The sequence below is a fragment of the Panthera pardus genome, unplaced genomic scaffold (genome assembly GCF_024362965.1).
Source record: "Panthera pardus isolate Hobbes unplaced genomic scaffold, ASM2436296v1 HiC_scaffold_13, whole genome shotgun sequence".
Lineage (NCBI taxonomy): Eukaryota > Metazoa > Chordata > Mammalia > Carnivora > Felidae > Panthera > Panthera pardus.
In genome coordinates, this window is record NW_026526688.1 from 28,173,323 (window position 1) to 28,200,999 (window position 27,677).

At 38.5% G+C, this 27,677-nt stretch overlaps 1 protein-coding gene across 1 annotated transcript; it reads left to right on the top strand.

Annotated features, from left to right (window-relative positions):
• The first annotated feature begins 205 nt into the window (after positions 1–205).
• Positions 206–26,202, top strand: DCTN6 (dynactin subunit 6). Its single transcript, XM_019466817.2, has 7 exons — positions 206–334; positions 9,105–9,169; positions 18,554–18,659; positions 20,259–20,347; positions 21,636–21,683; positions 22,696–22,838; positions 25,740–26,202. Exons 1-7 carry the CDS (start codon positions 312–314, stop codon positions 25,836–25,838), a joined length of 573 nt encoding a protein of 190 aa, XP_019322362.1. The 5' UTR covers positions 206–311; the 3' UTR covers positions 25,839–26,202.
• Positions 26,203–27,677: the final 1,475 nt, after the last annotated feature.

Below are 27,677 nucleotides of genomic sequence, written 5' to 3' on the forward strand. Positions count from 1 at the left end.
GAAAAAGAATGGTGGAGTATAATGAGGTCATCATGATGTGCGCTGGATTAGACTAAACGGCTGCTTTAAATCCGAGTCTATCCATCTCTGGACTGCGCTAAAAATAAGCCAGCGGCCACGCGAGGTCGCCTCGCACAATCCTCCTCAGGCAGGGAGTGGCGCAACCACTAGCCCCGGCAGGCCCCGCCCCCGGGCAGGCCCGCCCCTGCCCTATCCCGATCCTGCCAGGCGCTCCAATCGCTTGTAGAGACCATCGCTGGACCCAGGCGGCTGTGTCGATCTCCGCTCCAACTGGAGACAGGGTCCAAACCATGGCGGAGAAGGCTCAAAAGAGGTGAGTCGGTTGTTTGAGAAAAGTCTATTTCTAGACTCCACATGAGTGGAATCTGCTCCTGGTCGCCAACGGTAGGGACTAAGATGATGTCTTATCCCGGGCGCTCGGCCTGGATGGCTCTTAAAGCCCAGCCTTGGCAGCCGCTGAGGCAGAAAACGACGAAGCGGGCGTAAGGGAGGATTGGGAAGGGATGAGGAATCGGTGCCTGGAAGGTTTTTGTTCTTCGATCCCACCGCCACCGCGCCGCCCTCCTCCAGAACGCGCCTGCGCGGAAAGGGTCTCCGAGAGGCGCTGCGCGGCGAGAATGGCGTCGCCCGCTTCCTCGGGACCCGGGGGGACCCCCCCACCCCGACCCTCACCCCCTGTCCCCCAATTCCGCGCTGTTTGATGCAGCTGTTCACGGAGGGCGGCTTGTAGCAGTATTCTCTGCTGTACGTTCCGACACACCCACGGTAGTGCTGGCCGCACCCCAGAACCCTCTTGCCCATTGTGGGCGCAGTGTGTGTAAACCCATCGCTGTCGCTCGTCACAAGGGGGACTGCGCCTGGGCTATAACAGTGTGAGACATTCTGCTCGGCGTGGCTAAGCTACTTTGTAAATGTGTGAGGACAGCAGTGGGGGCTCCTCCCAACAGCCTTCACTGCTGCGAACAGCTTGGATGGGAGAAATGCTTAAGTTAACGATTTCGAAAAGCAGCGGCGTTGAGCACCCTCTGCTGCCTCTCTTTGAACGGGAAACCGACACACCTTGTTTCTGTTGCAGTAAATTAAAATTTAGGGTTTTTTTCTATGGAGGCAGGTAACTATAATCTTTTTTCATAAGCTAAAGAGAACCAGGTATACTCTGAAAATTGTGTGCAGTATATAGCCGTGTACAGTGGAGTGTTTTGGGTTTTTTTTTAGTGTATTTATTTATTTATTTAGAGAGAGCTGGGGAAGGGCAGAGAGTGGGAGAGAGAGAATCCCAAGCAGGCTTCGAGCTGCCAGCACAGCCTACGTGGGACTTGAACTCACAAACTGTGAGATCGTGACCTGAGCAGAAATCAAGAGCTACCCGGGCTCCCCAGATGGCTTGTTATGTAAATAGGTGCTCAGCTAAGCCTTTCATCTCAGCTGCCTGAGCCCCCTCAGCCCCATCACTCGGAGGTGCAGTGGAGTCTACACAGAGGTGATTGGACCACGTTTTAGTTGGTCTAGTGATGAATTTAATTGTTTTCTGCCTCATGGAGAAGTATGCTGATGGGACCACAAACTCTGCCTGGGTCCTCTCCCTTAGACATAAAACCGGACAGGGGGACACTTGGGAATCGTTCCTATCCTCACTTGTCTAGGACAAGTTATATGTTAGTGCTGTTTTCATAAAGAAAAATCATCGAGGGAGGCTGAGGGAATGGAAACTTGAAATGGGAAATAAGGTCTAAAACGAGGCATTTTAATAAGATTGCATTATTTTAACACACAAACCCACTCTAAATGAAAACCATCAGAGGAATAGCATTTTCAAATGGTGATCCATTCAAGGACAGCATCATTCAGCTCTCACAGGAAAAGTACCCAACATGTCAGGAAGTTTCCAAGAAACTTTCAACTAACAGAAAAGAAATGATTGGTGTTAGGATAATGATGCTTCAGGGACAAACTGCTTCAGGAAATTTCTAGTCTCTGGGCTTCAGTTTCCTCATCTATAAGATGAGAAGATCAGGCCATTTTCTGCTTTCTGTTCCATGTTACTGAAGTTTTTCTTTACTTGGTAGAAAGATTGTATTTTTTTACTGTGACTTCAGCAGAGTCAGACACATAACCCCGATGCATCGTTTTTAGAATTTCATTAACTTGTGCCTTGTAGAAAGTCAGTGTATGTCAAAATGATGGAAACAGATACAGCTGTGTCTGATCTCACAAGTATTTCTTAGATAGACTCAGGAATTACTAGTTTTTGTTTGATATATATTCTTTTTACTTAGAGCTTTAAAAAATGCTTTGTGGTAGGAAGGTTTGTTTGCTGAAATTTGTAGAAGAAAAAATTGTGTCTCCTTTTTTATAGTTTTCCCTATCAGTAAGGAAGTGGGTGTGATTTAAGAAATATATTTTTGCTGTCACTTTGCACTTGTATCAGGAAATATTTAGGGGGGTTCTAGAATGTAAATGATGGAGAGACATGTTAAAGAGTTTGTACTCTGCTGACTTTCAGAGCTATATTTCTCTCTCTTTTTAATTATTTCAGGAGAATTTAGTGATTCATCACTTAACATATTACACCCAGTGCTCATCCCAACAAGAGCTCTCCTTAATGCCCATCACCCATTTAGCCCACCCCCGCCACCCCTCTCGCAACCCTCAGTTTGTTCTCTATATTTAAGAGTCTCTTACGGTTTGCCTCCCTCTCTATTTTTCCTTCCTTTCCGCTATGTTCATCTGTTTTGTTTCTTAAGTTCCACATGAGTGAAATCATATATTTATCTTTCTCTGACTGACTTATTTTGTTTAGCATAATACACTCTAGTTCTATCCACATTGTTGCAAATGGCAAGATTTCATTCTTTTTGATTGCTGAGTAATAGCCCATTGTGTGTGTGTGTGTGTGTGTGTGTGTGTGTGTGTGTGTGTGTATACACCACATCTTTATCCATTCTCCAGTTGATGGATGTTGGTATCTTTCCATAATTTGGCTATTGTTGATAGTGCTGCTATAAACATTGGAGTACATGTGCCCCTTCAAATCAGTATTTTTGTATCCTTTGGATAAATACCTAGGAGTGCAACTGCTGGGTCATGGGGTAGTTCTATTTTTAATTTTTTGAGGAACTTCCATGTTGTTTTCCAGAGTGGTTGCACCAGTTTGCCTTCCCACCAGCAGTGCAAAAGAGTTCCTCTTTGTCCGTATCCTCACCAACATGTGTTGTTGCCTGAGCTGTTACTTTTAGTCATTCTGACAGGTGTGAGGTGCAGGTGTAAGGTGGTATCTCACTGTGGTTTTGATTTGTATTTCCCTGATGAGTGATGTTGAGCATCTGTTAGCCATCTGGATGTCTTACTTGGAAAAGTGTCTGTTCATGTCTTTTGCCCATTTCTTCACTGGATTATTTGTTTTTTGGGTGTTGAGTTTGGTAAGTTCTTTATAGATTTTGGATACTAACTCTTTATCGGATATGTCATTTGCATATATCTTCTCCCGTTCCTGCCGGTTGCCTTTTAGTTTTGTTGATTTATTTCCTTTGCTGTGCAGAAGCTTTTTATCTTGATGAAGTCGTAATAGTTCATTTTTGTCAGAGCTATCTTTCTGGTCTAGAACTCTCATGAGCTCTGTGTTTTTACTTTCTTACTGAGTCTTTCTCCTGAATTTTCTGTGGACCCTCAACCTGAATTAATATAAAATTTAACAAAATGACTTCACTTTTGTCATTGCCTTACTTTTCTATGTACTGATGATTTTCAAATCTTCTAACAGATATAGCAGATATATCAAATATCTAGTAATTATCACATAATCTGTCTTTTTTTTTTTCCCTTTGGAGATCTTCCCATGAAACCCTCTATCATCTTTGTTCTCTGAGGCTGATGCATGGCTGTTGTCCTGTTATTTCCCTTTGTACTAACACACTGGAGCCTCTGTTTCTAGACTCTATCTTATCTATTGGCTTACTTTTATTTAGCTTAGTACATCCTTCGGGAGCTTCCCAATAAAGAGTACTTTTTTAAAGTTTTTGCAAGTCTGAAGATGTCTTTATTCTCTGTCCAAACTTGATTGCTAGTGTGGCTGGGTGGATAGCTCTGGTTTGAACATAGTTTTCACTTAGAATTCTGCAGGGATTGTCTGTGGTCTTCTAAATTCTAGTATTGCTACTGAGGACTCTGTTGCCACTCTGATTATTTTAACCTCTCTTGGTGTTTTGAGTTTTTGTGTTTTTGTTTTTGTTTTCGTTCTGAAAACTTTAAGGATCTTTTCCATAGCATTCAGAAATTTTAAGATGATATTACTTGGCATGGGCCTTTTGCATTCACATCCTTTTAGGGTTGAGATTAATATTCTTTAGTCTGTGGGAAATTTTCTTGTATTATTCTTTATTTATTTATTTATTTATTTTTTTTTAAATAATTTTTTTTAACGTTATTTATTTTTGAGACAGAGAGAGACAGAGTATGAATGGGGGAGGGTCAGAGAGAGAGAGGGAGACACAGAATCTGAGACAGGCTCCAGGCTCTGAGCTGTCAGCCCAGAGCCCGACGCAGGGCTTGAACTCACGAACCGCGAGATCATGACCTGAGCCGAAGTCGGACGCTTAACCGCTGAGCCACCCAGGCGCCCCTCTTGTATTATTCTTTAATAGTTTTTTTCCATAAATTGTTTTCTCCTTTTTATTTGGATTCTTTTTTTTTTTTTAATGTTTATTTTTGAAAGAGAGAGACAGAGTGCAAGCAGGGGAGGGACAGAGAGAGAGGGAGACACAGAATCGGAAGCAGGCTCCAGGCTCTGAACCGTCAGCACAGAGCCCACTGTGGCGCTTGAACCCATGGACCATGAGATCATGACCTAAGTCAAAGTTGGATGCTTAACCAAATGAGCCACTCAGGTGCCCTGAGATTTATTTGGATTCTATACCTCATATGTTGGTACTCTAATTTTCTCACTTTTTCTGTCCTATTTTCAATTTTATTTTATTTATTTTATTTTATTTTGCATTTTGTTCTACTTTCTGGAAGAGCTCTTTTTTTAACATTCCTAGTGATTTCACATTTTGGCTATGTTTTTAATTTTTAGGAACTCTTTCTTAGACTGTTCATTTTTAATAGACTTCTGCCTTGTTTAATGCAGTAGTCCTTTATTTCTCGTGAATTATACGTTTGTTTTTTTTTAAGTTTACTTTTACTACCTGAATTGTCTGTGTTTCTTCAGACTATTTTTTTCCTTTGTTTTGCTTTTTTTCCTTTTTAGTTGGAGGCTTTCCTGATTTATCTAATCATCTCTGGCTCTCTGTCCATTATTAAGGATGGGAACTTAAACAACTGGAAGCTCCAGGTATACGCATTAGGCTTACCTTGTGATGTGCTTCAGGGTGGAGCAAATCAGGCAGGAAGCTGAACTTCTCATTGAAGAACTCATGTTGTCTGGTAGTTTCTTTGGAAAAGAATCCTCTTCTATTCCCCTGTTGCCTAAAATTCTGTATGAGGATAGGGAGGCACACAGGGGAAGGGGAGATGGTGGGCTCACTGTTGCTCAGCCAGTCCTCATCACCTACCTCTGGGCCTGATTTCTTGGGTGCAGTACCGCAGGGAGGGGCAAACTTTTTCTATAAAATGGTAGTTTTACCTTGTTTTTATTGTTAGGGGTATATAGTATTCCAGTAAGTTGATTACATTTTATTTCATTACTTCTCCCCTTTTATGGTTTCATTATTCTAAATAACATTGCCAATTTGTGCATATGTTTTCCTCCTGTGGAATTCTTGATGGTAGAACTCCAGAAATAGATTTCCTAGGTCAAACATTGTGACTACGTTGATTCCTGATGCATATTGGTACAGTATTTTCTAAGAAGTATCCTGATAATTATCATCAAAAGTGTCCAAATGTCTCAGTTAAATTACAGATACATCATCTGATAGCCAAAATAAATGAAAAAGCAAAAACACCTCATTATCCTGAACAAACTAATACAGGAAATGGACTGGAGTGTGATTATACTGAATATTCCAACTATTTGCATTTATTTCATAACATAGCCTTTTATTTCTTACTTACATTGACTTGTGTCATGTTTCTATTAGTATAGTATCAACCATCCTTCATGTAATATGACACAGAACAGTGACAGACAGTGGCGTAGAAATACTATAACCAATGCCATTGTGAATCGGCATGATAGGGTTGTATTTATGGTAGCTGATTGTTTATTTGAAGATTGGAAGTAATGAGAGTGTTACTAATGAATAATAATTTTATCCTGGGTTAAGAAAGATTGTTGCTGAATCAGTGAGAACAGTGATTTAAAGAACAACAACAAAAAAACTGGTCTTAAAAAGGGAAACTAGGAGTCTAAAATTCATTAAATGATACGAGTTACAAGAAAGTATTTATAGGTAGGGGAGGGCATTTAAGAATCATGATTTGAGGGAGACTTTTTTTAAGGAAATAAGGATACATTTTCAGCCTAGTTACAGAAATGAATCCAGGATCCCCTTGGCACCTGGTGTTAAGAAAATTTTATCAATCTCTTTTCTGTCTTGTTTTATTTAGTTATATATTGAATAGGTAATCATTTGTGGGCTTCAAAATGCAAACAGTTAAAAAATGGGGATGTAAAGAAAAACATTTTCCATCTACCATTGTGTCCTTGCTATCCAGCTCCTCTCTCAGAAGGCAGTGAATATTATTAGTATCTTCTGTGTCCCTCCAGAGATAGTTTGGGAATATTGAAGCAAATACAAATATTCAGCAGTTACACACTAGAACAGCTATATTGGTTGCATCAGTTGTAAATGATGCTCAAAAGTTATATCAAAGAAACTGAATGTGCTAAACACAAGTATTTTATTAGAATGGCAAGCATGTCCTATTTAAGTTCATGTTACATGTAATGAAGATTTGCATTCATCAAAGAGGACAGATTTAAAAAGTGAATGAACCCATCTCACAGTAAAACATTAGGAAAAATAAAACCTGGCAGTAACAATTTTTTTTTTATCAAAGCAATGTCAAAAAAAGGCATGAAAAACAAATAGAAAGTACCATTGACATTTTTATACTATCTACTATCAGTTAAACATCAGTATTTTCATACATGAATATTTATAGAACTTAATACGAGTGATTATTGCACTCTACATTTCTGGTTCTTACTGGTTGGAAAACATTTGCTAAAGTTTCTGAAAACAAGTTTTTAGAAAACTTAACAAATTAGTCAAGATATTAACATTTTGGTCAAGAAAGTTTCCGCTGTTTTATATATCAGGTTTTAATAGTTTATTTAAAATGCATAATTGGGCCACCTGGTTGGCTCAGTCAGTTAAACGTCCAACTTCAGCTTGGGTCATGATCTCACCATTGGTGGGTTCGAGCCCTGCATGGGCTCTGTGCTGACAGCTCAGAGCCTGGAGCCTGCATCAGATTCTGTGTCTCCCTCTCTCTCTGCCCCTCCCCTGCTCTCTCTCAAAAATAAACATTAAAATGCAAAATTCATGGCTTAGAAAAGTAGTTTGATAGGTTTTGTTGATCTCATAGAACTAGAACAGGTTAAGGATATTAAACATTATACTGGAAATCTTACGGCAATAAGGCAAGAAAAATAAATAATTGGAAAAGAAGAAAAACTGTATTCACAGACAGCAAAATTATTTATGTGAGAAATCCCAGAGAATCTACTTGAACTCAGTGTGTTTAGCAAAGTTTCAGGATACAAAGTCAATATACAAAATTATATTGTATTCCTGTGTACTTGCAGTGAACGACTGGAAATCAAAATTTTTGAAAAATCCAAATAGAATTATGAAGTCAAAATATCTAAAATGGTATTGTTATTTTATAGAAGCGAGTGCACATTTAACCATGAATAATATCATTCCTACTAAGAAAAATACTTAGAACAAGTTACCAAATGATTGTCAATTTAATGGGAAAGTCGTTTGGTACAGTTTTTCACGTCAGCTCATGGCTCAGCTACAGCTGCATTCAGCTAGATTCAGCTGTGTCAAACAGGACATCACGGAATATCAAAAGCATCAATAAATTATTTGGAATTTAGTAATTTTGAACAGCTTGCACTCTAGTTTATATCACTTGATAAGCTGATTTATAATATAAATAGAGAATGTTTGTAAATTTTGAATCTCTACGTTGATTTCTATATTAATATTACCTTGCCAGTTGTTATGTATTGTGAATATTCATTCCTTTTACAAAAATAGTGGTGTATTATATACTGTCCATTTTCTGGCTTTTACTTTTTTTGACTTAAGATAGGTTGGATTACAGAGAGGGAGGGAGGCAAACCATAAGAGACCCTGAAATACTGAGAACAAACTGAGGGTTGATGGGGGTGGGGGAGACGGGAAAGTGGATGATGGGCATTTAGGAGAGCACCTGTTGGGATGAGCACTGGGTGTTGCATGGAAACCAATTTGACAATAAATTATATTTAATATAAAAATATATATAGCTTGGAAATCATCCCAAATCTTTACATAAAGGATTATTCATTCTTTTTAATGATTGTGTATTAAATTGTGGTGTACCATACTTTACTAACCTGTCCCTTTCTAATGGATATCTAGGTTGTATTCAGCCTTTTGCTGTTTGGAAACAATGCTGGTGTTAAAAGAATCCAAAATCTCTTTTCTCAAGCATTTTAATAGGGCATCATATATGATTTTAGCCTGATGGATAGTATGCCCCCTCAGAAACTTATAGTATATTAAATACCTTACCTTTTATCATTTCTTTTTTTAATCAGATTTTTTTTAACTTTTTTTTCACTGAAGTGTCTAGATAGCTTCTATAGCAATGTTTTTTTTTAATTTTTTTTTTAACGTTTATTTATTTTTGAGACAGAGAGAGACAGAGCATGAACGGGGGAGGGTCAGAGAGAGGGAGACACAGAATCCAAAACAGGCTCCAGGCTCTGAGCTGTCAGCACAGAGCCCGACGCGGGGCTCGAACTCACAGACCGTGAGATCGTGACCTGAGCCGAAGTCGGCCGCTTAACCAACTGAGCCACCCAGGCGCCCCTATAGCAGTATTTTTTAATACTGGTGAATGTTACCTTTTTCTTCCTACAGTGTGAAGATTGCTCCTGGAGCAGTTGTATGTGTAGAAAGTGAAATCCGGGGTGATGTAACCATAGGTAAGGAAATTGTTTATTAGTGGTTTTTTCCTCAAAAATTGATGTAATTTAATTTATTTCAATGCTTTACAATTAATTAGGTGTTATATATTTGTCTGTTTCATTGACGTCCTAATTTTATTGAGAAAATGATGTATTTCTCCCATGTTTAGTATTTCTAAAAGAAGTAAGTGTGATGGGCACTTGTTAAAGATTTTATTTTATTTTATTTTTAATTAAAAATTTATTTATTTTAACTAATCTCTACACCCAACATGGGGCTTAAACCCACGACCCAAAGATCGAGTCACATCTCCTGACTGAGCCATCCAGGCACCCCAAGATTTTATTTTTAAGTAATCTCTACACCCAATGTAGGGCTCAAACTCAAAGCCCCAAAATCAAGAGTCACATGCTCCACTGACTGAGCCAGCCAGGCACCTGGATGGACTCTCTATTTTGAAAACCCCTCTCTGATAAAGGAATGAGGCGGTGTAATAGAGTCATTAATTTATTTGAGGAACATCTATTATGTACTACAGTGTGCGCTGTGCTAGCACTAGAGACACAGCGATGAACACAGCAGACAAAGGTGTTGCCTTCATGGAGCTTATACACTACTAGGTAGTTAATAAGAGGTGGACCATGGAGTCGGACAGACCTGGGTTAGCATCCTTGCTCTTTACCTGCTGGTTTACCTTGCACATATTATTATACATAACCTCACCAGCCTTCATTTTCCCCATCTGTGTAAGTGTGTGTATTAGAATTAGGTTCAGCTGCATATAGTGGTGGCTTAAACACACAAAAGTTTATTCTCTTATATAAATAAGTCTAGAGGTAGGCAATTCAGGGCTGGTCAGTTGATTGTCCAGGAGCTCCAGCCTTGTAGGCCCGAATGTGATAGCTAAAGCACCAAGAGTGATCTTTGATAAGAAAGGGGAGGATTTGGGGCACCTGGGTAGCTCAGTCCGTTAAGCATCCGACTTACGCTTAGGTCATGATATCGCAGTTCATGAGTTTGAGCCCCAAGTCAGGCTCTGAGCTAACAGCTCAGAGCTTGGAGCCTGCTTTGGATTCTGTGTCTCCCTCTCCTCTCTCTGATCCTCCCCAGCTCATGCGCTCTCTCTCTCCCACAAATAAATACTAAAAAAAAAAGAAGAAGAAAGGGGAGGAGTGGAAACAAAAGGGTGTACCTCCAAGTTGGATCAGCTTCCTTTACATAGCCTTCCTGAAAGTTTCACACATTCTCTCTTTGTATGTCTGATGCCTTGGACTTAGTCTCAGCCTTGGAAGGCTGGGAGATACAGTCTGAACTGGGTGCATTGCTGCCCCCAATCCAGTGGGATTCAGCTACTAGGGAAAGGGAAGAACGGATATCTAGTGGCAAGTAGCAGGTTTTTCGACCTGCAAAATAGGAGTGCCCACCTTACAGGCACTTTTTGAAGGATTAAGTAAGAGAATATTTGTGAAAGTCATTGCCCGAAACCTAACACTAGCTGACCACATTGTTAAATCTTAGCAGTATGTAGCCTTGCTGGAGGTGAGGTCCAACACTGAAATCAAATTAACAGTTTAACATGTGGTAACTTGCGTATATGGACATGATTAAGTTCCCCTGAACCTACATTTTAGCCACTAGTTCTTTTACGTATGTTTTCACTGCATCTTGTGCCTTTGTAGCTTTACGAACTAACATGAGTCCATCCTCACTAGCAGCTGCATGTTACCAGAGTAGAGCTTTCAGTGAGTTAAGTACAATTTCAGAGAGAAAACACACCCTGGTCCCTTATGCTAACAGTATCTGTCGTTGTTGTTGTATTATTTATTTATTTGGAGAGAGAGGTGAGAGAGAATCCCAAGCAGGCTCCATACTGTCAGTGCAGAGCCTGATGCGGGACTCCATCTCATGAACTGCGAGATCATGACCTGAGCCGAGATCAAGGGTCAGACGCTTAACTGCCTGAGCCACCCGGGCGCTGCTAACACTATCTTTAATAGGAAAAAAAAACCTGTGAATTTTAGTAAGTCTAAGCCTCCAACCAATTTAGACATCATGTCTTATAAAACAAGTAAAGATTGTACCAGTATTATGGAATATCATTAGGAATTTTCTAGGTTGGATTTTATTTTAGATTGACAGTATTTCAGAGTTTAGAAGGTGACACAGTTTCTTTTCAGTGCTATGTTAACTTTTTGTTAATTCTTAAAACCATTTGCAAACTTTTAATGAGTAGAAATCATGATGGCCACATGTTTATCAAAGATGTTGTTCTGCATTATTTTTAATCTGGTATTTAAAAAAATTTTTTTAATGTTTATTTATTTTTGAGAGAGAGAGACAGAGAGACACAGAATCTGAAGCAGGCTCTAGGCTCTGATCTGTCAGCACAGAGCCGTCGTGGCTTGAACTCCTGAACGGTGAAATCATGACCTGAGCTGAAGTCAGATGCTTAATCAACTAAGCCACCCAGAAGTCCCTTTAATCTGGTATTTTTATGGTTTTCATCATGATTCAAGGAATAACCCTCTTATTAGCTCACAAGGTATTGTTTTTTTCTTTTTTCTTGTTTTTAAAGTTTAATGATTTATTTTGAGAGAGAGAGAGAGACAGGCAAAGGGAGGGAGAGAGAAAGAAAAAGAATCCCAAGCAGTCAGTGCAGAGCCTGATGCAGGGCTCAAACTCATGAACTGTGAGATCATGACCTCATCTGAAATCCAGAGTCGGGCGCTTAACCAACTGAGCCACCTAGGCACCCCACCCACAAGGTACTCTTTTTTTTTTTTTTTTTTTTTTTTTTTTTTTAATGTTTATTTATTCTTAAGAGAGACAGAGTGTGAGCAGGGGAAGGGCAGAGAGAGAGGAAGACACAGAATCCGAAGCAAGCTCCAGACTCTGAGCTGTCAGCACAGAGCCTGACATGGGACTCGAACTCTGGAACTGCGAAGTCCTGACCTGAGCCAAAGTCAGAAGCTTAACCAACTGAACCACCCCCAAGTATTTTTAATTAGAAGGAAAGTAAGACTAAAATAATGTAGCTAATTACACAAATTTGCCCTTTCATTTCTACTTCTTCCTCATTTTTAACGAAGTATGGTATACCTATTATATAATAGATAGATAGTATAGAAACCTCTGCTGGCAAAAATGTACACACAGGTGTAGGTACATGTTTGTCTGTAGGTATATTTCAGATTTGAAAAAAAAAAACAAAAAAAACTCCTGTTACTTTTCTCCTTTTCTCCTATGAAAAGAAAAGGTGGACCAGGGACCGCAGCATAGGATTGGGACATGGGAGTATCAGGAGTCAGCACTCACTTTCCAGTCTCTCCTGCTGTCTTTCACTACTTTGTGCTCCTCCCCTTTCCTTATCCTTTTAATCACCAACCTTCCCTAAATGTTGAAATTATGTAAGGAATACAGTGTTTAAATCTACTTTTTTTTCCAGTAGCTGACAGTACAGAGATGGCTACAATGTAAAATGACAGTTCAACACAGATTTTTTAGCATAAGAAGTGGTCGTAATTTTTAACTAGTGATTTGAAGTTTATCATAGAATGGATCTAAATTAATGTTTTTATGCTTATTTTTGACCCAGTGTTTTAAAACAGGAAAATTTGCTCACTTTATAGAAACATCTCAATTTTTAAAACTAAGGAAAAGATTCAGAAGTGATATAGTTATCCAGTGCTCAGTCTTTTATAATTCTTCTCTCATTATCATTATGTATGTTTCTTATCATTTTGTTTTATTTGTTGTTTGTTTGTGTTTATCTTTAACTGTATATATAAGAATGGAAAATTTCCAGAATCAGTACTTAGATAGCCATTTCTATCATTGTTATATTTGGAATAAGATATCCCTAATCTTCTGACTGCTATTAATTCATTTTTCTGATGTAATACATGAGATTAAAAAGCACCAGGGAGATCTGAAGTTAAACGAGAGAGTAAAGTTATGTGATTAAAACTTACTCTCCCGGGCACCTGGGTGGCTCAGTCGGTTAAGTGTCGGACTTCGTCTCAGGTCATGATCTCACGGTTCATGGGTTCCAGCCCCACATTCGGTTCTGTGCTGAACGCTTGCTCAGAGCCTGGAGCCTGCTTCAGATTGTGTCTCCTTCTCTCTCTGCCCCTCCTCCACTTGTGCTCTGTCTCACTCTTTCAAAAATAAGTGTAAAAAATTAAAAAAAAAACTCACTCTCCCCACCATGTTTTTTTCTTTTTCCCCAATTTATGGCTTTTATTGTTTTTGTTTTTGCTTAATTTACCAGACCAAAGTCGTCTTCTGTTATATTAGGGATATAGAGATTTGAACACAATACGCTTTGTTTTCTCAGTCAAGTAGCAATAACCTTAAGTGTAGTTGAGTTTAATAGATTTTTCAGAATGTTATGCAGAACTTTACATCCCCTAGTTGGTTATACTTTTACCAAATTATTCTATTCTGAAATATTTCAGAAAGAAAGTAATTTTTCCTTCTCTTTGTTTCAGTAGTGTAATAGAACTTTAAACCTGATCTGTTCTCCTAGAAAATCAGGTATTTGGTTTATCAAAGAAACTAGTCTGAAGCTTTGAAGCATTGTCCTTAAGCAGAAACCCTAGGACTTGAGGCACTGCTGGAGCCTGACCCCTTTCCTTAGAGGCTGCCAGGAAACAGACCTTGGGAAAAATAACAGCTCTCTTGTTAATTACAATGTGGGTAAACAAGGTTTCATAGCGTCCAGCCTGTTTTTAATTAGGCTGCCTTGATTTTTGGACCACGCATTATTTCCTTAAATTTTGTTTTGAAAGCTGAAAAGCATTTCAGAAAGTTACTTCTAAGCCCCTTTTCTGTAGTCCCATTATAGGGTGAAAGTCAGTCTCCTGGTCTCAGGACAGGGCTCGGTTGGGACAAGGTACTAGGTAGGAAGGCAGACCTCCACATAGTGGGAAAACGGAGATGGAACCCCTTTGTCCCATTTATTCTTTCTCTCCATTAGAGTTTTTAATACAGATCAAAAGCTTCCCTTTACTGTGGAAGTCTTTTTTAATAAGGCAGAACAGTGACCTTGACTTGAAATTCATCAAATATAAAGCAGTTCTTACAGGTACTTAAGCTTACAGCTCAAAGGAATTGTTTTAACTTTCCAAAGAGAGCTTGTGGCTTTTTGAACTGTTTATTGACATATGAAAATGTACACAAAGATAGCTTCCTATGGCAAAGATAGACAGGAAAAATGTCCTTTACCAAATGAGGGGAATGGAAGTTTGATGCAAGGAATGCCTTTCTGGCTGTGTTGCATCAAGCCCAGCCAACCATTTAGAAAAATAATTCATCAGCCAGTAAGGCAACGTCAGCTCTAGACACATTTATCCAAACAGGGAGATAAGCCAAATAGGATTTCAGCACATTTGGTAAGCAAATATACAAACTACCCTGCCAGTTAAGAGCTCCAAAAAAGTTCACAACAGCCTTTAAAAAAAAAAAAAAAAAGCAACTTTCTATAGTGATACATTTTTATTTTTAAAGCATTTTTTAACCTCAAGACCCTTAAACTTGGTTTGAAATCAGACCCGTTCTAGGTAAAAGTGCTTCTTACATGTAGAAGAGTGTGGAGCAGTCTGTGCCCAGACTTCAGTGTGCCGTGGCTGCCCGGGTCTTGGAATACCACTCGGATTCCTGGGCCCACTGGTGCCAATCTCCAGCACAAAACTGTGCAGAGACAAAGCCCACACTGTGCAGGTTACACACCTGAGTCAGAATGTCCCTTTAGCAAGTTCTAGAAACCAAAATTTTAGCAGTCACATGTACTGAAGTACATGAATACTAACCCCTCTACTCTCTGCCCCAAAAGACCTGCAAGAGGTTTAGGGGAACTGTTCAGTTTATTATCAGCCATGACTTTTGTTGCACCACAATTCAGAGTTGATACTTGAACCTTCTAAGTTATTTCAGCCCTGAAACACAAGGACTTGTAGTTTGGCAGTGCTGCCACCAGGTGGAGGCGGTGTCTCATGTAAGCTGGTGATCCTGCATTATATCCCAGGGCCCTTGGATTTATAAACAGATATCCAGTTATCTTCTTGCTAACTTATTAATTATGATAAAGATGAAAACAACAATAATAAAAAACCTGCTTAAAATAGCTCAGGCATTAGGGGCACCTGGGTGGCTCAGTCGGTTAAGCGTCTGACTTCGGTTCAGGTCATAATCTTGGGGTTGGGAGGTTCAAGCCCTGCATTAGGCTCTGTGCTAACAGCTCAGAGCCTGGACCTGCTTTGGATTCTGTGTCTCCCTCTCTCTGCTCCTCCCCTGCTCATGCTCTGTCTCTCCCTTTCAAAAATAGATAAACATTAAAAAAAAAAAAAATAGCTCAGGCATTATATTTAAAAATTCTATAAGACATGGGACTTGGGTTTAGTTTCATTTTTAAAATTTGTGTTTGTATAGTTAACATATATTAGATCATTTTTGAAAGGGAAAAATGAAAATATCAATTATTTTCAAAGCTATTTCAGAGGAATTTTTAAAGAAAGACAGGTTTCAGTGACAACCTTATCATACTAGTCCATTCTCCAGTAACTTCTTACAAGTCTGCTTGTCGTCAAAGCTGCAGCTTAGGGGCCAGCAGAATACCTAGTGCCTCTGGCTTATCTGGCCACGGCAGACAATCTGCTTTCTATCACAGCATGGTGATCTCTTCCCCGTCTAAGATTTTAATGCCAGTACAGAAAATACATTTATTCTTTTCTTTTACTATCTTATAGTAATATGTGAATTTTCCCCCACTGTTTAAAAGGAGTTACCACCCTAATAACCTGAGTGGAGGAGAGGAGTTTTTCTGTTTCTCAGACCAGAAGGAGTTGTTTTGCTTATTGATAGTTATTTGTTAGCTTTTAGTGTCAGATAGTGATGAACTTCCCATTTTTAACACCTATGGGCCAGACCCTGTGATCTCCCTTTCAGACATTATTTCGTATAATCCACACTTCAACACAATGAAGTAGGTTATTCTGGATCTCATCTTTTTATAGATGAGAGAACAGGCATTTGAGAGATTAAGCATATAGCCTTTAAGTGGTAGAGACCAGAGTCTAGACTTTCTAGACAAGGAGTGGGGTGCTGGTAGGGGCTTTAATTACAAAGAATCTAAAATAGAATGATTTGTCCCTTTTACCACAGAACATTTTTAAGTAAAGTGTGAATCTGGTATTGTGCAAACTACAGATGTAAATTGGTTCACACAGCTGGAAGACCTGTAAGAAATTTCTCATTTTGGAGGAATCCAGTGTTTGTTTCAGTATTATTTAGCACCTGTCCCTCAAAAGTGGTAACATCTAAATGCCCGTCAGTAAGGGCTTGGTTAAGTAAATTATGATATGTTAATATGATATGAAGTACTATTCACCCATTAAAAAGAAGAGCTAGCTAAATGTACTTTTATGGAAAAATCACCATGACTTTTTAGGTGAATTAAGAAAATTGGACAATAATAAGTACCATCCCTTGATTAAAAAAAAAAATCAACTATGTGCTTATAATCCATATTTTTCCACCTTCAAATTATATTCTATTTATTTTTTAACTTCATGGTAAAAGATATTTATATACAATGATATTTACGGGTCTTAAGGGTATAGTGGAACTTAAGTCTGGAATAATATACCCCAAACTTTTAAGAATAGTTACCTCTAGGGAACAGGATTAGCGCAAAGAGAGGATCTTTCACTTTTGCTTTGTTTGAATTTTTATAATGAGTATGTATTACCTTTGTAAATATGTGTATTTCTTAACAGAAAAAAAGGCACATGTGTTCACAATCATGGTCAACTTGAGAATCTTCCCAGGGACCCAAGAGATCCCATCTTTTATCCTGAATAGGAGAATTTACCAAAGCAATTTTACTTGGGCAGCTCAGGATTTGGGGAGCCAGGGGTGACAAATAACACAACCACTCTCATGTTATTTCTTATCAGACTGTGCGTCTTTTGACTGTGCATCCTGTCTTGGACCCCACCCTCCTTATCAATCCCCAGCTCTTCATTGTTAGGGGGAAAAAATAAAGTTGCACTGAGGTTCCTTCCAGTTCTCTGAGCACCAGGAACACCTTATTTAATACATTTGTGTGTGAGTATGTTAAGTATTTCCAGTTTTCAAGATAACAAAACAAAATAAAGAAGAAATGCAAGCTCAAAAGGGCAAAAGTAGCTTATATTTCTTTTTATTTCCCTCTAACATATAGCACTGGATCTTGCCTGTCACACGCAGCTAATGATTATTGAATAAATTAACTTACATAGTTGAGTACTGAATTACAGGGACAGTGCATCTTCCTGACTACCTTCCCACTGTCAACACTTCTACCCAGGCTGTCTTACTTTCAGAGTTGGTTACTTCATGTCCACTTATTTACCAATAAAAATAGCCATGGCATTGGGGGTGGGTGGGGCTAGTGTTGCAGGGAGTGGCAGTAATGAGGTTATATTTTCTCAAGAGTGATTTCATTATCACCAAAATGCTAGGCCTTTGGGAAATTAAGAACCAGGGGAGGGAATGTGTTAGCTGTCCAGAATCGTGTCCCTGTTTAAGCATTGCCGGCCACCTCCACCCTGGTGGTGAAATGGATGTGGTAAGACCCCTTCCCGCTCCTTTCGATTTGAGGTAGGAGGCGTCCCCTCAGTCTGCCTATTTCAGAGTCTTAGGATTCCAGTAATTATATTGGCTCCTTCCACTGCCTCCCTGTAACCTTTTCAACCTTTAACTGGTTAAAATCATGTCCTAGACCAGACACAACAGTATCTCTGCCTCCTTCCAGTGGTTAGGCTTGTTATTGGGATGGTGACAAAGTAACAGAGATAAGGTTTCCATGTTTCCCTTCTCCCATTCCACCCATGTTTCCTCTTAGCCACTTAATAGGAAGACTAACTCTATATAGTACACAAGCATGAGAAAGTGTTAATGTGGTTCACTAGCATGAGAAAGCCCAATATTATAAGCAAAGGGAGCCTTACTTTTATGAGAGAAAGCAGGGAAGGGAATTAATGTTATTGCCAACAATGTGCCAGAATACTGTGTCTACAAACATGATCTCATCTAATCCTTACAGTGCCTCTGTAAGATGGTATTCTCCCCACCCCCATTTCACTGCTGAGATAACAGAGGCTTCCAAACAGCTGGTTAGCCAGGGCTGTCTGGCTCCAAAGCCTGTGCTGTCTCCACTCACCTTGCCTTGAGATTTGGCACTAACTACTATTGATAACAGCTGAGGAGATAACATTTGTAAAGTGCACCTAGTGTGGTGCCTGGCACATACTTTAGAAAATGTTCCTCCCAATAGCCTCGACCCCCTCTTGGTCACCTTCTCCCCTCCTATTGGAAGCGTAGCCTCCACCAATAATTTCTTTTCACCGTATTTTTAACAGGACCTAGGACAGTGATCCACCCTAAAGCACGGATTATTGCAGAAGCCGGGCCAATAGTGATTGGGGAAGGTAACCTAATAGAAGAACAGGCGCTTATCATAAATGCGTGAGTAAGACACTTTCAGATACCCTGAACTAAGTACCTCGGGTTGTGTTTTTATTAATTCAGCTATCTATAGGAACCTTTTACGGTAGACATCTGGAAAGCCTACTATTTTAGAACTAGAGAAACATTAAGGATCTTTTCAACACAAGTGGTTAGTAAATAAGGAAACCAGAGACCAGATGGGTGAAGAGACTCGTCCAAGGTGAGATAACTTGTTGGTGACTGACTAGAATCTCCTCCTCTCAGTCTGATAATCTTCCCCTTACGTATCACTACCTCCGCTGTGCGCTAAGCAAACATTTCCTGACTCCAGCAACCAAGTGCTGTGCTCACCACCCTTGAAGAGAGTCTTTTGGTTAGATTTCTCACTTCTGACTGAATTGTTATTACTCCTGCCCAGACACATGAGCTTTACTCTGATATATATTTTCATATGCTTTGTGGGGGTAGCACCCAGAATTATATTTGAAATTTTGGGGGCCTTAGAGGCAATTTTTTTTTAATGTTTATTTTTATTGTTGAGACAGAGACAGAGCATGAGTGGGGGAGGGGCAGAGAAAGAGGGAGACACAGAATCTGAAGCAGGCTCCAGGCTCCGAGCTGTCAGCACAGAGCCCGACGCCAGGCTCGAACCCACAGACCGTGAAATCATGACCTGAGCCGAAGCCGGATGCCCAACCAACTGAGCCACCCAGGCGCCCTGGCAATTTTTAACTTTCAAGAATAAAAAGTGATAAAATATTCAAACATGTACATGGTCTTAGTGAGCTAGACTATAATACCTATGACATTTTCATAAGCATTTAATAAAGCTTTCTAGATAAAATTTTGGCAGGAAATTCAAGCTTATACCTAATTTATAGCAACAATGTATGGAATTTGTAAGAAAGACCTTGGGAAAATATTTGACTGTGATAAAGAGATTGATTTGTCATAACACTTACTTAGGATTTGGGAGTTTCTTACTATATTAAGCAGTTTCTTTTTAAAATCTTATTTTGGCACCTTTATTGTAAGTCAGTAATAGCTATATTCTGCAGTAACTCAGCTGTCAGAGATAAAGCACCATTTAAAAAATGGCTTCCTCTTAGACCACAAACATTTTATGTTCCAAATATTTCAAACTACCTAAGAGCATATAAAATAATTACATGAATTTCTGTTTACATTTCACAATCTCAAATGATTATTGAGAATGGAAATTTTTCGAGCCAGGCATGATTTTGATTCCAGTTTAATAAGCTAAAAATTATAGCCAGCATCATTTTTACCTTGTCCTGGAAAAGGCCCTCTGGGCTATGAGCTTTAAAAATAAGCAAAGGAAAAATTAAAAATAAAAAAAATAAATAAAAATCAGCAAAGGAAGGCTGACCTTCTAAAATTACCTGTGACTTCTTTACCTTTTAGTAGTTCTTTTTCAACTCAGAATCAAGTCTTCAGCATAGATGATAAATAATTCACTTGGAATAAGAAATTACTTATATAGTTACATATTTTAAGCTTGATGGAGATCAAATTGACAGAATGAACCCAAATTCTAAAACAAGAGAATTGCTTATTGCATTATTGACTTTGATGATTTGTCTCTTCTTTTTATAGTCACCCTGATAATATCACCCCTGATGCTGAAGATCCAGAACCAAAACCTATGATCATTGGCACCAATAATGTGTTTGAAGTTGGCTGTTGTATCCTTTACAATAGTTTAAAGTAAAACATTCTTCCCAGCTGTTTTTAGTATCCAAAATCTATTCCATAGAAATCATCATATTTTACCTGTCAAATATATCAAGTATATTATAAGTATGCATTCACACGCACACACACACACACACACACACACACACACACACTGCTCCTAGTGTTACAGCTTGTTCACAGGTAACAATAGGTAACAATAACTGAGTGGCAGTAGACAAAGAAACAGAAGAATCCTGGCTTCTGTCCTGCTTTAAGAACCACAGCTCTGTCCATTCAATTCCTATATAGTTTAGGTTAACAGTATGTTGTCTGCTGCAAAGAAATGGTGGAAAGGGATGGAAATATTTCTTTTTTTTTTTTTAAGTTTATTTTATTTATTTATTTATTTTAAGGGGGAGAGGGGCAATGAGAGAGAGGGGGAGAGAGAGGGAGGGAGAGAGAGAGAGTGAGAGAAAGAATCCCAAGCTAACAGCGGATCCTGATGTCAGGGTTTGAGCTCACAAACCATGAGATCATGACCTGAGCTGAAATCAAGAGTCGGACACTTAACCAACTGAGCCACCCAGGCACCCCTGGAAATATTTCATTCTTTGTTTTTTTTTTCCCCAGAGTGCTACTAGTTCTTACCTTGATTTTTGTACTCTAAAAAGCTAGTAAACTCTTTTCATGTTGTCAGAAAGATATAATTTTATGACAGAAAAACTTGGAGGAAAATAAAATCTATTTAGTGATAGCAAAATATTTAAATAAATTAAGCTACAGGCACAAAATGGACTATTCGGATCATTAAGCAGTCATCTTAAATTACGGTTTTAAAGATTTTAATCGTATGGAATAATGCCTGCAAATTTAATTGAAGCAAATAAAGCGAGCTGTAAAAGTTTATACAGTTTGATTCCCAGTTATGTTAAGGGAATTATATGTATTTACATAAAGATATATCAAACTGTTAGCAGTGTTATCTTTAAGTGATTGGGTGATAAATTTAATTTTCTTCAAACAGTCGTGAAAATATGTTACTTATAGAATGGGGGTAAAAGATGCTCATTTCCTTAAAAAACACAGAAGGCATTTATATCTACTTAGAGATGCTTACATTTAAAGATTAAAGCTTTACTTTCAGGCTGCCCTGAGCAAAGGAGCTCTCACCAGGCTGAGCCTGCATGGCCCTGCCCATGCTCCTACCCTCTGTCCCAGGGCAGGATAAGGATATAGTGAATTGGTAGGGGGAAAAGATGCACATGTTTACAATGTTTACTTAACTCTGGCTTACAGATTCCCAAGCCATGAAAATGGGAGATAATAATGTTATTGAATCAAAAGGTAAGCTGTATTCAGAATTTTATTGTGAAAATGATTACCTCCTTTTTCTTTGTGGTGTCCTAGAAAACAACCCAAGTATAACCTCTGGCAAAGTGGAAGGAAGGCATGGTTGGAAGTGGACTACAATAGGAGACTAAATCTTTGCCTTTAAGGAACCTAATAATGTGTTGAATACATTGAACTAAAAATTCAGCTGTGTACATAAGTTGGGATTGGATTAAACCATAACGTTCAGATGAAAGATTTGAAAAGATTTCTGCTAAATACTAGTGTCCGTGATAATTTAGTTGATTAATATAATTGCAGAATTGAAGAAAAAAATCATTTTCTGTATCAGTTTGCTTTCTTTAATTTCAGGACTACTTTACCTAGCCAGTCAGGAACAAATATAAGCAACTTATCATAAGTGGAGCTGGGCAGGAGGTCATGTAAAGTCACCACTACGGGAAAGCAGCTCCCAAGAGCGTGCCCCACTAAAGTCCAGAAAGAACCTGAACAATAAGATGTCTTTAGAATAATAATTTATCTTTGGTGGTCCTAACTGACATGAAAGAAAAATGCTTCTTTTTTTAAATACTAAAGTTAGACTTGTTGTTAGTCTACTTAATGGTTTTTGTTTTAATTTGATTACCAATTATTATCGTTGTTATTTTCTACTTATTATATACTTACTATGTGTCAAACCTGAGCTCGGCACTTTCCATTTAATATCTCACTTATTCCTTACAACAAACTGTAAGTAGGTTGATCTTTCATTTCATAGATAAGCTTCTCAGAATTTTTAGTGACTTGTCCAAGGTCACACAACTAGTCAGCAGCAGAGCTCTGTGTTTAATCCATCTAATACTAGTCTGGTGCCTGCCTCTATGCTTTACCAACTCTGAATTGAAGTATTTTCTTTAATTTTTTTCTTAAAGCTAGTTTACTTTTTCATACTTTAAGACATTTTGGAAAAATGTAACATTCTAATCATTTGTCTTAAAATACAGTTCTTTCTATGTTTTTATTGCAGCGTATGTGGGCAGAAACGTAATCCTGACAAGTGGTTGCATCATTGGGGCTTGCTGTAACCTGAATACATTTGAGGTCATCCCTGAGAATACAGTGATCTATGGTGCAGACTGCCTTCGTAGGGTGCAGACTGAGCGACCACAGGTACTGGAACCTGTCTTTAAAAGGAGTTCTTTTTTTTTTTTTTTTAATGTTTGACAGAGACAGAGCATGAGTAGGGGTGGGGCAGAGAGAGAGGGAGACACAGAATCAGAAGCAGGCTCCAGGCTCTGAGCTGTCAGCACAGAACCTGATGTAGGGCTGGAACCCATGAACTGCAAGAACATGACCTGAGCCAAAGTCGGGTGCTTCACTGACTGAGCCACCCTGGCTCCCCAAAAAGGAGTTCTTTCTGAAAGAAACAAAAACTTAAATACAGAGAACAAACTGGTGGTTGCCACAGGGGAGGTGGGGTGGGGGGGAGAGAGATGGGTGAAACAGATCAAGAGGATTAAGAGGTACATACCTCCAGTTTAAAATAAGTAAGTCACAGAGATGAAATGTACAGCACAGGCAATATAGTCAGTAAATTGTAATTATGGTTGTCATGGTGACTACATTTATCATAATGAGCACCAAGTGATGTATAGAATCATTGAATTGATAAGTTGTACACTTGAAACTAATATAACACTTGAATAATGTTAAATAAATATACTTCAATTAGAAAAAATTTCTGGCGCTACTAATTTTCAAAAAACTACCACATAATTGTTTTAATGGGACAGCAAGTTTGCCATTTAAAGAGCAGATGAGAGGGGCGCCTGGGTGGCTCAGTCGGTTAAGCGTCCGACTTCGGCTCAGGTCATGATCTCGCAGTCTGTGAGTTCGAGCCCCGCGTCGGGCTCTGTGCTGACGGCTCAGAGCCTGGAGCCTGTTTCAGATTCTGTGTCTCCCTCTCTCTCTGACCCTCCCCCGTTCATGTCAATCCCTGTCTCAAAAATAAAATAAACATTAAAAAAAAAATTAAAAAAAAAAAATAGCAGATGAGAGGGACGCCTGGGTGGCTCAGCCAGTTAAATGTCTGACTCAGGTTATGATCTATGGTTGTGGGGTCGTAGGTCACAGGATGTGCACTGAGCGTGGAGCCTGCTTGGGATTCTCTCTCTCCCACTCTCTTTCCCCCTCCCTCTCTCTGTCTCAAAATAAATAAATAAACTTAAAAAAATAAAATAAAAAGCAAATGATTAAAATCAGAGAAACATTCCTAAAACTAGAATTTATTTGCATTGAAATTATTCAGTCTTTAAGTTATTATCAAAAATATGTACAAAGATGACAATGACAAATTGATAATGAGCAAAGAAAATCCAGAGATGTTGCTCCTGATCTTAATGTATTTTCACTGAAAATGTATCACCAAACTTTATAAACTGTTGATTCACTCCGAAAATACCAATCCTCAAGGTAAGGAATGATCCTACCAAATTTATACTGGCCAACCAACTTTGGTCCATCTGTTAGTTTACCAACATAGCTGACTTGAAAATAAACACAGTTTGTGAATATGCAAGTGTGTTTTGATATTTTCCTGGCTTACGAGAAATTCTCTCTTCCTACTAAGAACCAAGAATAATTAAGAATATATATTTAGAGTTTCATACAGGAGATAAAATAGGGCATTTGGGGCTTCCTTTGGACAGAAGACATTCTGATTGAAGTTGTGAACTTCATTGTTTGGCACACAATATATTTCCTTAGTTACCCAGCCTCTTTCCCCTCCTCCAAAAGAAAATATTTTTCAAGACATCTATCATTTTGCATCTGATTCTTAGCCATATTTTATCAGATGTTAAAACTCCAGCTGTCTTTGGGTTATTCTGTTTCTGTAATGTTTGGATTTTATTATTATTATAAGCAAGTATTACTTCTATAGACCAAAAAGGCAGTAAAACAAACCAGGGTTGTTTTCACTATCTTTCTGCATACCAGCAAAAATGATTGAAGAAGGAGAAAAGAAACTGGAGTTGGGTTAAAAGAGATTAGAATTCAGTGAGTAAGAATATCTGAAGTTGAATACAGTTTTCCACATCTCACTCATCACAGGTCCTTATTAAAGAACTTACTGAATCAAAATGTCTCGGGCAAGGACCTCATAATCATCCATATTTGTCACAAGTACCCCTAGTGAGTTTTGCAATGAGGGAAGTTTGGGCGGCGCTGGTGAGTGAAGAGCAGAGAGTACAGCTGTGTACTTGTAGGGCCTGTGGAAAACTGTGCGTTCCAAGAATTCTACTTAGGTTGTTGTCTATGATTAGAACTTTTTTTTTTTAATTTTTTTTTTTTTTTTTAACATTTATTTATTTTTGAGACAGAGAGAGACAGAGCATGAACGGGGGAGGGTCAGAGAGAGAGGGAGACGCAGAATCCGAAGCAGGCTCCAGGCTCTGAGCCATCGGCCCAGAGCCCGACGCGGGGCTCGAACTCACACACGGGACCGTGAGATCATGACCTGAGCCGAAGTCGGACGCTCAACCGACTGAGCCACCCAGACGCCCCGATTAGAACTTTTTAACTTTTTCAAGGCCAGCGTAAAGCCTGTAACAGCAGGGTTGAAAACTGAGTCATGTATATTTTTAATTTTTTTTTTAAAGTTTATTTATTTAGGGAGAGAGTGTGCGAGAGAGTGTGAGTTGGAGCAGGGGAGGAGCAGAGAGAAAGGGAGAGAGAGAAACCCAAGTAGGCTCCTTGTCGTCAGCACAGAGCCTGACGCGGGGCAGATCGTGACCTGAGCTGAAATCAAGAGTCAGATACTTAGTCACCCAGGTGCCCCTCATGTATATTTTTATATGTAAAATCTTTTGGCTTTTTCGTATTTCCAAACTTAATGTATATTCATTGTAAATTAAACAACCAAAATAAATAAATAAATAAATAACCAAAAAACCCCACAAAAAACAGGTAAGCAAAAATCAGCCAGTGGGAATCACCTATACTTCCCTGACCCTGAGCTGCCTGGTACTCTTGCTTTCTGCTTGTCAGTTCTTAATTCTCTTATCTTTTTAGCCCCAGACACTACAGCTGGATTTCCTGATGAAAATCTTGCCAAACTACCACCACCTAAAGAAGACTATGAAAGGAAGCTCAACTCCAGTTAAGAACTAAGAACAATATACAACATCAAGATAACAGTTTGTCTTTGACCACTGTCTTTTGAGAGGGCCACAGTGTTTATGTGCTCTTAGCAATTCACAGATTAATACATGTTGACTTTATTTTATAAAATTGAGTCAGAGAGGAAAGTAATGGATTTTCATTATAACTGTCCTCTGTAATTACATAAAATGCATTATTTTCCTATATCCTTAACTCCTTTTCTGAGAATTTACAGGTTTGGTTTATTTTTCTTTTGTCATATGTTGGCCATGATTTTAGTTGTGTAAAAGATTCCCTGTGATAAGAAGGGGCATATTACTATGTATTTATATTCTAGCATATGTTGTATTCAATAAAAATGCTAGTGATGGGACTTTCAGTGAACATACTTTGATCAAGTTTTCTACTTGTGTTAACTTCGCTAAAATAGCTCTTTTAATTTTTACTGTGTACTAGCCATATTAAAGCTAATGTGTTTATCGTTTCCTTTTGTTACTTTGGAGCTGTTTGGTATTTCAGGTGAAATTTCAGCAGCTGTTGAACTAATTTGACTTCATCTTATTTCCAAGAAAAAAAAATTTATTTTCATTTTAGTAAAACAGGTATTAGAAAAAGATGTATTCTGTAGCATACAAACAAAATCAGTAAGAATGATCTCTGATGGAAATGACAAGTAAATGACCCTTGAGTAGTCCTGAGTTTCTGAGGATAATAAAACTAAAAGAGATTTTGATATATTTATAAATTTATGAAATTACTTTGGCACATTACCAATGACTGTTGATCTTATTATTATTTATCTTAATTACATATTATTTATCTTAATTACATAATGGCAACATACTGAGGATTTTATTGTAATCCTAAGGTTTTTTTTAATAATTCAAATGTGTACATTTGATGGAACATACTTTTTTCTGAGTCAGTAGCTGTTGGTTAATATTAAGACATTAAATACCAAAATATTTCCTATTGAAATTAAATAATTGTATACTAAAAACTATTTTTGAAGTTCTGAAACGGAACAGGTGCACATTAGCCTTTGTTCCAAATTCGAATGGTTAAATTTTGGTAAGAATACTCATGACTCAAGTTAGAAAACTATACTACCACATATGGTGGATTGAAAAAAGGAAAATAACATCACATAAATGCCCTATTTTTGACAACCGATTTATTCATTTTTCCACCCCTGGTGGTCTCAACTTAGGATTTTGTTGATCATGGAAAATTTTTCTAGATGAAAGATAAAAAATTACAAAACTGCCTTTCATGTAGGCTATGCCAGTTTTAAAATATTATCTCTGGACAAGCTCTGACATGCTAATAAATGTCCTCTGTTCCTAACTGTACAGGTAATATGTGAAAGCAACAGTGAGACCTTTCCCAAGGACTCGGTAATAAGATACCCCCAGAGAGTTAAACTAATTAAGTCAGTTTGTGGGAAGGTAAGCCTCTGTTTCCTAGGTACTCTGTGGTTTTTAAGTGATATTATCTCATTTGAGGAAAGAAAATGTGATCATAAATGGTCAATTTGTCAAGAGTTTGGAGAAGCAAAATATGACTGTGTACATACAGTGTTCTCCCTGGAAGGGAGGTACTGAACCCAAGACACGTGAACAGTTTAGTGACCGGAAGTGTTCTCTTGTTCAGCTAGTATCAGTTTATCAAGACTTGCCATGGCTTGAGAAGAACATACCTGAGACTCACAGCTTTGGGCTCTAATTACAAGCTTAACTGAACCATCTTCCGATTTGCTAATATGACCTCCAAGCTATCATTCAAGAAAGGGAAGAACTCTGGCTCAGAGCACCAGAATTCCATTCAACACATAGCAAATTTTTTTTT

What these genes read in the sequence shown, in the direction of transcription:
- DCTN6 (XM_019466817.2), top strand. Translation starts at nt 312, where the DNA reads ATGGCGGAGAAGGCTCAAAAGAG. An exon ending in GCGGAGAAGGCTCAAAAGAG is followed by an intron (nt 335 to 9,104) that starts GTGAGTCGGTTG and finishes TTCTTCCTACAG; the next exon opens with TGTGAAGATTGCTCCTGGAG. An exon ending in TAATGTTATTGAATCAAAAG is followed by an intron (nt 21,684 to 22,695) that starts GTAAGCTGTATT and finishes TTTTTATTGCAG; the next exon opens with CGTATGTGGGCAGAAACGTA.